The 11,628-nt window shown below is 46.6% G+C and overlaps 1 protein-coding gene across 2 annotated transcripts in view; it reads left to right on the top strand.

Moving 5' to 3' along the window:
• Positions 1-3,546: 3,546 nt before the first annotated feature.
• The window catches only part of dab2ipb (DAB2 interacting protein b), a gene marked incomplete at its 5' end in the record, with an annotated part of 153,713 nt that continues 145,631 nt past the window's right edge, over positions 3,547-11,628 (top strand). For both annotated transcript variants that reach the window (XM_080529951.1, XM_080529950.1), the window contains one exon: positions 3,547-3,667. In XM_080529951.1, coding sequence (XP_080386077.1) covers positions 3,547-3,667 — 121 coding nt within the window. The remainder of the gene's footprint in view (positions 3,668-11,628) is intronic.

Below are 11,628 nucleotides of genomic sequence, written 5' to 3'. Positions count from 1 at the left end.
TCTTCTCATTGTGTCCATCTGTCTTGGGTCTATAGTCCAGCTGCCTGAGCCCACACCTCTGGAGCTCTCTCCTATCGGCTCTCTGACAAGGCTGCCTGTCTTCTCATTGGTCGTCAGTGTCATGCCTGGAGGCGTTAGCCACCATGGGCTCCTAAACACTGAGTTAGCCACCATGGGTCCCATTACAGGGACAGAGCTAAACACTGGGCTGGAGTAGAGAAGGCTCCATTACAGGGACAGAGCTAAACACTGGGCTGGAGTAGAGAGGAGGACTGGAGCAGGAGTGCTTTTAGAGTGCTGTGGAATCACCCTGTCAGAATCTGAATCAGAATCTGAATCGCTTTTGTTATACATCCCAATGTGTACACAAGTACAGGGTAGTGGTGGTCTAGTGGATGAGGGTAGTGGTGGTCTAGTGGATAGTGAGATGGACTTGTGATCGGAAGGTTGTGAGTTCAAATCCCGCCTGAAACCACACCACTACTAGTGTGCCCTTGAGTAAGGCACTTAGCCCTCAGTTACTCCAGAGGGAATGTCCCTGTAATTCGTAATTGTAAGATTAAAAGCGTGTGGCAAAATTATTATTATTAATTCTTTGGCTTAGGTTCTTCAACATTAACAATTGCAGCAAGATACAAAATCACAATAATAGATGAAAGTAAAATAAGTAAAGTAAGTCGTAATAAAGTGATAAAGTGATGGCAGTCGTACTAGTAAGTAAGTAAGTAAGTAAAGTTTATTTATATAGCACCTATCACAGACCAGCGGTCACAAAGTGCTTTACATGGCCTATAAAAACATATTTAAAGAGCAAAAGTAACAGCAGGTTAAAATAAATAAAAGGTAAACAAGTGGAAAAAAAAAAAAAAAAACAAAATAACAAAATAAAAAATGTACAACAAATAATAACAAGACACAAAAAGTGAACCAGTCGTACTACAGTGAACCAGTCATACTACAGTGAACCAGTCGTACTACAGTGAACCAGTCGTACTACAGTGAACCAGTCATACTACAGTGAACCAGTCATACTACAGTGAACCAGTCGTACTACAGTGAACCAGTCGTACTACAGTGAACCAGTCATACTACAGTGAACCAGTCATACTACAGTGAACCAGTCATACTACAGTGAACCAGTCATACTACAGTGAACCAGTCGTACTACAGTGAACCAGTCATACTACAGTGAACCAGTCGTACTACAGTGAACCAGTCGTACTACAGTGAACCAGTCATACTACAGTGAACCAGTCGTACTACAGTGAACCAGTCATACTACAGTGAACCAGTCATACTACAGTGAACCAGTCATACTACAGTGAACCAGTCATACTACAGTGAACCAGTCATACTACAGTGAACCAGTCGTACTACAGTGAACCAGTCATACTACAGTGAACCAGTCGTACTACAGTGAACCAGTCATACTACAGTGAACCAGTCGTACTACAGTGAACCAGTCATACTACAGTGAACCAGTCATACTACAGTGAACCAGTCGTACTACAGTGAACCAGTCATACTACAGTGAACCAGTCATACTACAGTGAACCAGTCATACTACAGTGAACCAGTCGTACTACAGTGAACCAGTCGTACTACAGTGAACCAGTCGTACTACAGGGAACCAGTCGTACTACAGTGAACCAGTCATACTACAGTGAACCAGTCGTACTACAGGGAACCAGTCGTACTACAGTGAACCAGTCGTACTACAGTGAACCAGTCGTACTACAGTGAACCAGTCATACTACAGTGAACCAGTCGTACTACAGTGAACCAGTCATACTACAGTGAACCAGTCGTACTACAGTGAACCAGTCATACTACAGTGAACCAGTCGTACTACAGTGAACCAGTCATACTACAGTGAACCAGTCGTACTACAGTGAACCAGTCGTACTACAGTGAACCAGTCGTACTACAGTGAACCAGTCGTACTACAGTGAACCAGTCGTACTACAGTGAATCTGTCGTACTACAGGGAACCAGTCATACTACAGTGAACCAGTCGTACTACAGTGAACCAGTCGTACTACAGTGAACCAGTCATACTACAGTGAACCAGTCATACTACAGTGAACCAGTCGTACTACAGTGAACCAGTCGTACTACAGTGAACCAGTCGTACTACAGTGAACCAGTCGTACTACAGTGAACCAGTCGTACTACAGTGAACCAGTCATACTACAGTGAACAAGTCATACTACAGGGAACCAGTCGTACTACAGTGAATCAGTCATACTACAGTGAATCAGTCGTACTACAGTGAATCAGTCGTACTACAGTGAATCAGTCGTACTACAGGGAACCAGTCGTACTACAGTGAACCAGTCGTACTACAGCGGAACTAGTGCAAAGAAAAGTGTCACCACAGTAGGGCAGATACTGTGACTAGTAATCTGCTTAGACTTGGCTTCATAATGTATAGAAGGAAAGCAGGGAGCAGGGAGCACTACAAATCATCATCTTATATTGACACTATCATTTGTTTGACATTATTTTTCATGGAAGGAAAGAGAAAGAGATAGGTAGAGAGAGGGGGATGAACGGAGGTAGAGAGAGGGTGGATGAACGGAGGGGGAGGGAAGGGAAATTAAGACATATACATATTGTTTCTCTTTTAAAAACTGCAATGTACACACTTCTCTTATTTTCATTTGAAGTTATCTTGATTTATCTGTATATTGTATATACACAGCCCTGTCATTTTCTTTATTCTAGTCGTACATTCTACTCTTTTTTTGTTTGTTTTTATCTTCACACTTGCTTTGGCAATATGAACGCATATATCCCATGCCAATAAAGCCCTTTAAATTGGACATGGGTGGACATGGGTGATTGTAGAAAGGTGTCCCCCGTGTGATAGCCGTGTGATAGCCTCCTCCTGCTCCAGGTCCACTGTGCTGATCCTCCTGCTGCTCCATACCAGGTTTTCCCCAGAGCGCAAACTTTTCTTCTGTTGTTCTGCTTCAACTCAATGGCATACCAACTCTTGCCACGCGTGCGCGTACTGCACACTGTGCACACACACACACACACACACACACACATACACACACACACACACACACACACACACACACACTCAGTCCTTTGTAAGTGTATCTCGCAGAGTAACGAGAGGCTTTTCCCTGGGCTAGCTGACTTAATGACATACTGAGAGAGGTGGAGAGTGGACGCTGTGCAGAATTCCTCCCCCAGTCGCTCCTGTCTATGGGAACGGGAACAGCTTTCCTGTGATTCAGGATACACACACACACACACACACCACCAGCCCCTCCGGAACACTGTCGCAACACTGGAACTTTTTGGAGTGCAAAACTTTTTTTTCTTCAGAGCTCAAGTACAATTAAGAGTGAGCGGAGTGTATTTAGGAGAAGAAAAAAAAAACATTTGGGTTTCTTCTGGTGAAGAGAACACAGAAGGCTTTGACAGGAGTGTGTTTGGGGGATCTCAGGATCATCGGTCCTTTTGCTGCCATACAGAGTGGAGTGTTTTTGGGATTGGAGGATCCATCTCGGTCCTGGTTCTGAAGGGACCATGGCGGGCCTGACCAGGAAGGTGTCTGGGAGGCGGTCATATTACTACCGCTTCTTGGGAAGGACCCGTCTCCAGCGCCAACGCAGCAGGTCCCGCAGCCGCACCAGACCAGCTAGCAGGGGTAACACAGACCACCACAGACCGCTACAGACCACTACAGACCACTACAGACCACTACAGACCAGTGCAGACCACTACAGACCAGTACAGACCAGTACAGACCAGTACAGACCAATACAGACCAGTACAGACCAGTACAGACCAGTACAGACCACAACAGACCACTACAGACCAGTACAGACCACTACAGACCACTACAGACCAGTACAGACCACTACAGACCACAACAGACCACTAAAGACCTCTCTCTCTCTGTGTCCACTAAGACCTGACCTCTCTCTATCCTCTCTCTCTCTCTCACTCTCCTCTCCCTCCCTCTCTCTCTCCCTCTCCTCTCTCTCTCTCTCTCTCTCTCTCTCTCTCTCTCTCTCTCTCTCTCTCTCTCTCTCACTCTCTGTGTTGGACCACTAAGACCTGACCTCTGTCTGTGTGTCCCTGTGGTTACCTAACCACCCTCTGAGAACTAACCACTCAGTGTTAGTATTCACACTATTATGATACTCTTAAGTCTCTCTCTCTCTCTCTCTCTCTCTCTCTCTCTCTCTCTCTCTCTCACTCTCAATTCAATATCAATTAAATTCAAATGTTCAATTTAAAGGGCTTTATTAGCATGGGAAACATATGTTTACATTGCCAAAGCAAGAGTGAAGATAAAAAACAAACAAAAAGAATGTAATGTACAACTAGAATAAAGAAATTATTATACAGAGCTGTGTAGATGCGTAGTATACAGGTAAATGACAAGTGTGGACATTGCAGTTTAAAAATATGAATACAAATAAATTAACGGTGTAAACATTATGTACAGAGATCAGCATGATGCAATTACTGCAGATACTTATTTACAGTTTTTATTGTGGTGGTGTTCCATTGGACGTCCTTTTACTGTCACAACAGCTCACAAATCTCTCTCTCTCTCTTTATATATATATATATATATATATTTCTATCTCTTCATCTCTGTACTACATATTACGGAGCCCCCCTGGGGTCACATGGTAGAAAAAAAATATTTGATGTGTGAATCCGTTCCCTCGGTTTAGTGATCCGTTCCCTCGGTTTAGTAATTTGTTAGGGTTAGGGTTAGGGTTAGGGTTAGGGTTAGCATCCTTGAGATCGTTCTGGCTCGTAGGGCTTAACCCTAACCCTAACCCTAACCCTAACGAATTACTAAACCGAGGGAACGAATTACTAAACCGAGGGAACGGATTACTAAACCGAGGGAACAGATTTACTAAATCGAGGGAACGGACCACGGCATGAGGTGTTCTCTGAGCTGCGTCCATGCTGCTGTTGTGAAGTAGGGAAGTTATTCAAAGCAGAAGACTATCTTTGTTCCTCTGTTTACAGCAACGTCCACCTGTGTGTGGCTGCAGTCTGCAGTCTGACAGTGTCTGACACTCACACTGTGTTCTGGGATCTGGAAGAGCTTTTGTGTTTTGCTCAAGTAGGTCTGTCTGTCCTGAAGGGTGTTGTGATGCTGTCTCAAGTGGTGATGGAGGGAGGAGGATGTAAATCCGTCTCTCCTAAGCCAGGCTGCCGGCTGGCTGCTGGAGATGTGTTGTTGTTTGCTGTGGATGTGGCTTGGGGGGGGGGGGGGTTAGAATCATCCAGGTAGTGAGGTAGAGTTTACTCAGAAGGGGTGGTTCGGTTTCTAGTCTAACCTGAGGGGACAGACAGACAGGCAGACAGGCAGACAGGCAGGCAGACAGACAGACAGACAGACAGACAGACAGATAGACAGACAGGCAGACAGACAGGCAGACAGGCAGACAGACAGACAGACAGACAGGCAGACAGGCAGACAGACAGGCAGAGAGACAGACACACACACACACACACACACACACACACACACAGATAAACAGGTGGCCTGCGAGCGACCAGCTGCAGAGGTGGTCCTAACCAGAGGTGGTCCTAACCAGATTACAGCAGGATAATAATACAGTCGATTCATCTGATATTGGATCTGTGGACCTTGTGTCCCCTTGTGTGTGACTGGGTGAAGGGACATAGGTCCTGACAGACCCTCTCCTGGTTGTGAAGACCCTGTAGGAGCTACAGGAGGATTATTGTGTGTCTCAGGGAGAGAGACAGGGTGGCTGATGACAGGCTCGCTTTGATGTTCCCTCTCTGTCATCCACTCCTGGAAAGGACACACTCACACACATACACACACACACACACACACACACACACACACACACACACACACACACACACGGTCCCGCCTTGATCTTCATGACACAGCCACAGAACCAGAAGAGCAAGAAAAGCAGACAGGCGATGAATTCTGTCCTTTGATACACACACACACACACACACACACACACACACACACACACAGACAGACACACACACTCCAGCCCTTCACTAGACAGCTTAGTGATAGTTATAAGAGCAGACGTGTGATGGTGTGTGTCTATGGACTAGGCCCTGGGTAGTCAGTGGTTCACCTTGCCTGGTCACTTATCACATATACAGCATATCTGTGTACTGTATATCTAATAATATGGTTTATTTAATAATTCACTCATCATCTGTCTGTGTGTGTGTGCGTGTGCACTTGCATGTGTGTGTGTGTGTGTCTACATGCATATGTGCATGCGTGTGTGCGTGTGTGTGTGTGTGTGTTATCCAAACATAGCCGTGGCGTGTAGTGTGAGAGGTGTGTGTTTGTGGAGAGAGGAGGGGAAGTGAACAGACAACAGGACCTGAGAGAGATGAGACGAGAGAAGTTGAACTGGGTCACTCATTAACACCCGGGCTGAGTTCTGTCCAGTATGAGGGGGTCCTAGGGTTCTGTCCAGTATGAGGGGGTCCTAGGGTTCTGTCTAGGGAGGGGGTCCTAGGGTTCTGTCCAGTATGAGGGGGTCCTAGGGTTCTGTCTAGGGAGGGGGTCCTAGGGTTCTGTCTAGGGAGGGGGTCCTAGGGTTCTGTCCAGTATGAGGGGGTCCTAGGGTTCTGTCTAGGGAGGGGGTCCTAGGGTTCTGTCTAGGGAGGGGGTCCTAGGAACCTCTCTGGCGATTTTTTTCGCGTGCACGCGCATGAAACGCGCACGCGCGCTCAAAACAACGACGTAATTTCAGCCAAAACTCGAGGATGGCCCAAAAAAATAATTTTTTTTCCTGTACTTCTCCCGTGTGTCTCTTATTGTCTGTGTCTGCATGTTTTTCCAGCATGTAATTCCGTTGTCAATAAAAAAAATCGTCTCCCACGACTCTTTCCGGACACGTTGGAATTTTTACCTTAACCCCCGGAGAACCAAAGTTATTAAGCCGCAAAGGGTGCCTCATTTACCGCTGCTGGAGGAAAGTACCGCTTACCGCTGACAGCGGGGAGAGGAAATATTTCTACCCGGGAATTCGCTCCTTGCTGTGTCCACGGTGATAGGAGTGGAGGATCGACTCCATTCAAAAACTTTTCGATTCCATGGCTTGTCCTCTTTCCGGACACATTGGAATTTTTACCGTAACCCCCGGAGAACCAAAGTTATTAAGCCGCAAAGGGTGCCTCATTTACCGCTGCTGGAGGAAAGTACCGCTTACCGCTGACAGCGGGGAGAGGAAATATTTCTACCCGGGAATTCGCTCCTTGCTGTGTCCACGGTGATAGGAGTGGAGGATCGTAGTTTGTAGACTAGACGCAGCCTAGATGTATTCGACCAATCACAAAACAGTTTTGCAAGCGCGTCGCTTCGCGCTTGTGGGTGTGTCTAGCGCTGTGAAGGTCTGAAAAGCGGCCTAAATCTTTTTTTTTTGTTGTTGTTGAGAAATCTGAATGGTGGCGGAGGAAATTCCATCGTGGCGGCCCGCCACGATGAAATGCATGTAGAGGAAACACTGTGTATCTGTAGGTGTCTGTGTATCTGTAGGTGTGTATCTGTAGGTGTGTGTCTGTAGGTGTGTGTCTGTAGGTGCTTGTCTGTCCAGCCCTCTAGTCTGTAGGTGTCTGTCTGTCTGTAGGTGTCTGTGTGTCTGGAGGTGTGTATCTGTAGGTGTGTGTCTGTAGGTGTGTGTCTGTAGGTGCTTGTCTGTCCAGCCCTCTAGTCTGTAGGTGTCTGTCTGTCTGTAGCTGTCTGTGTGTCTGGAGGTGTCTGTGTGTCTGTAGGTGTCTGTGTATCTGTAGGTGTGTGTCTGTAGGTGCATGTCTGTCCAACCCTCTAGTCTGTAGGTGTCTGTCTGTCTGTAGCTGTCTCTCTGTCCAGCCCTCTAGTCTGTAGGTGTCTGTGTGTCTGTAGGTGCGTGTCTGTCCAGCCCTCTAGTCTGTAGGTGTCTGTGTGTCTGTAGGTGCGTGTCTGTCCAGCCCTCTAGTCTGTAGGTGTCTGTGTGTCTGTAGGTGCGTGTCTGTCCAGCCCTCTAGTCTGTAGGTGTCTGTGTGTCTGTAGGTGCGTGTCTGTCCAGCCCTCTAGTCTGTAGGTGTCTGTGTGTCTGTAGGTGCGTGTCTGTCCTGCCCTCTAGTCTGTAGGTGTCTGTGTGTCTGTAGGTGCGTGTCTGTCCAGCCCTCTAGTCTGTAGGTGTCTGTGTGTCTGTAGGTGCGTGTCTGTCCAGCCCTCTAGTCTGTAGGTGTCTGTGTGTCTGTAGGTGCGTGTCTGTCCAGCCCTCTAGTCTGTAGGTGTCTGTGTGTCTGTAGGTGCGTGTCTGTCCTGCCCTCTAGTCTGTAGGTGTCTGTGTGTCTGTAGGTGCGTGTCTGTCCTGCCCTCTAGTCTGTAGGTGTCTGTGTGTCTGTAGGTGCGTGTCTGTCCTGCCCTCTAGTCTGTAGGTGTCTGACTGTCCAGCCCTCTAGTCTGTAGGTGTCTGTGTGTCTGTAGGTGCGTGTCTGTCCAGCCCTCTAGTCTGTAGGTGTCTGTGTGTCTGTAGGTGCGTGTCTGTCCTGCCCTCTAGTCTGTAGGTGTCTGTGTGTCTGTAGGTGCGTGTCTGTCCAGCCCTCTAGTCTGTAGGTGTCTGTGTGTCTGTAGGTGCGTGTCTGTCCTGCCCTCTAGTCTGTAGGTGTCTGTGTGTCTGTAGGTGCGTGTCTGTCCTGCCCTCTAGTCTGTAGGTGTCTGTGTGTCTGTAGGTGCGTGTCTGTCCTGCCCTCTAGTCTGTAGGTGTCTGTGTGTCTGTAGGTGCGTGTCTGTCCTGCCCTCTAGTCTGTAGGTGTCTGTGTGTCTGTAGGTGCGTGTCTGTCCAGCCCTCTAGTCTGTAGGTGTCTGTGTGTCTGTAGGTGCGTGTCTGTCCTGCCCTCTAGTCTGTAGGTGTCTGTGTGTCTGTAGGTGCGTGTCTGTCCTGCCCTCTAGTCTGTAGGTGTCTAACTGTCCAGCCCTCTAGTCTGTAGGTGTCTGACTGTCCAGCCCTCTAGTCTGTAGGTGTCTGACTGTCCAGCCCTCTAGTCTGTAGGTGTCTGTGTGTCTGTAGGTGCGTGTCTGTCCTGCCCTCTAGTCTGTAGGTGTCTGTGTGTCTGTAGGTGTGTGTCTGTCCAGCCCTCTAGTCTGTAGGTGTCTGTGTGTCTGTAGGTGCGTGTCTGTCCTGCCCTCTAGTCTGTAGGTGTCTGTGTGTCTGTAGGTGCGTGTCTGTCCAGCCCTATAGTCTGTAGGTGTCTGACTGTCCAGCCCTATAGTCTGTAGGTGTCTGACTGTCCAGCCCTATAGTCTGTAGGTGCATGTCTGTCCAGCCCTATAGTCTGTAGGTGGGCCGTGTTTAAATATGCAAAGCCCCTTATCTCACCTGCACACTGATCATAAGATGTCGTAATCACACCCGAGCAAGACACACAGGCACACACACACACACACACACACACACACACACGCACACACACACACACACACACACATGCATAACACACACACACACACACACACACACACACAGAGATGCCTACACACACAATCACTCACACACACTCACACACACTCACACACACACACACACTCACACACACACTCACACACACACACACTCACACACATCCACACACACACACATGAGTGAAACAGAGTCCTGTTGCTTTCCAGTGTGAGTGAAGTAATGGCACTTTTCCACTACCGTACCGTACCGTACCGTACCGTACCGTGTGAGCCCGGTTTGATTTGCTTTCTCCACTGCCAACCGAGCCGTACCAGGCCGAAGTACCCGTGCCGGTTTTAGCTCCACTTCGGAAGGGGTAGCGAAAGGTACTATCGTGCCAGGCCGTGTGTGACGTTTGACACTGCAGACCGTTGATTGGTCAATGGAAATCGCTACAACATCGTCATCCCATGTTTATAGAGTTCACCGCTAACCGCCATTTTTAAATACCACGACAGATTTCACTCTCGGAAAATGGCATTTACTTTTTCTGTAATTACTTATTAATAAAGATTTTTAAAAATATGATGATAAAACTTTTATTTACAACAAGCATAACAAAAAAATCGCTATTATGGCGATGTGCTGTGCCTATGCTAGACTGTTCCAGCGCGCTTCATCATCGCGTGGGGAGCGTGGGACTGCCATGTACCATATATATATCTGCCATATCATACCTCTGTTTTATATTGAAAAATATGATTATAAATACATGTGGGACGGAGGTATGATATGGCAGATGTGTGGCGGTCTCTCGTTCCAGCGAGTCAACTCATATTAGAGTGCTTACCATCACCAAGTGCGCTCACCAACTAAAGCACTTGATTACCGTTGATATAAACATACTATACTAGTCCATAAGCACACTATGGGAGAACTTGGTGATGAGCATAATACGAGTTGCGCTCTGCGCTGCGGGCTGCAAGACAGCTGAGAGGAGACGGTGTGTGTGCACTGCGTTTATATCACAAAATGTACATTTGATAAGTAAAAGTAAGCTAGCTAAGTATGATTGGAAACAAAGTACTATCCAGTTAGAATTATAGAAGATCTAGTTGTGTTTTCCTGCTGGTCTCGCTGCCTGGGTTTGAAGAGACTTTGGGATCAACTACAACATCTCCATAAGATACATTAAAACTTTGCATCTTTTGAAAAAAATGGTGTGATGTAAGGATCTTGTAACTTCGCAAACAATAGCAGCATTTAAATAGTTTATGTTCACCTGGAAAAGGTAGTGAGCACAGAATGCATGACTTGTGCTACCGTATTTTCCGGAGTATAAGTCGCATCAGTCCAAAAATGCGACATAAAGAGGGAAAAAACATACAGTATATAAGTCGCACTGGACTATAAGTCGCATTTATTTAGAAATTGATTTCACAAAATCCAAGACCAAGAACAGACATTTAATCTGGAAAGGCAAGTTTATTCAACTACACAATAGAACACAGAACAACAGGCTGAATAGAAGTCCGGTATGTTAACATAACACATTAACAGTTATTCAGCAACACAATAGCATAAAGAACATACCTGGGAGGCTGAATAGGCTAAATTAACATAACAAGCCAGAGAGTCCAACAAGCAAGTTACCAGTAAGCAAGTTCACCAAGCTACCGTTTGCTTAGCTTCAACAAGCTAATGTTTTAGATCACTTCTTCAGGGGTATAGGAGCAGCATATAGTTGTCACAAGCCCAGAGCGGCCCAGAGCGCCCTCTGTCGGCTGTAGACGGTAATGTTTACTCCTTGGTTCATGTCAGTCAGTATGAAATTATATATATATTGATATATAAGTCGCACCTGACTATAAGTCGCAGGACCAGCCAAACTATGGAAAAAAGCGCAACTTATAGTCCGGAAAATACGGTATATAGGCTAAATAAAATTATGAAAGCGGCAAGTAAGAGGCACGTAACATCCATATGCTGTATAAATAAAGACTACCAACAAGACACAGGAGCACTCACGCGTCAAGCACAGCCTTTCCGTAGAAATACATCTCCCTGTCTAAAATATCTAACATTACATGTTTTAAGGCTGATCTGTGCATGATAGTGCTGCATTTTGACATCATTCTTATCGCATTTCCCCCCGTTGAGCTGTATAGCGGCACTTATTAAAGTGAAGTGCTCTTAT

The sequence above is a fragment of the Nansenia antarctica genome (genome assembly GCF_963989245.1).
Source record: "Nansenia antarctica genome assembly, chromosome: 4".
In the NCBI taxonomy this organism is placed as follows: Eukaryota; Metazoa; Chordata; class Actinopteri; order Argentiniformes; family Microstomatidae; genus Nansenia; species Nansenia antarctica.
The sequence above is the reverse complement of the archived record's forward strand: the minus strand, read 5'-3'. Positions and strand labels throughout refer to the sequence as shown.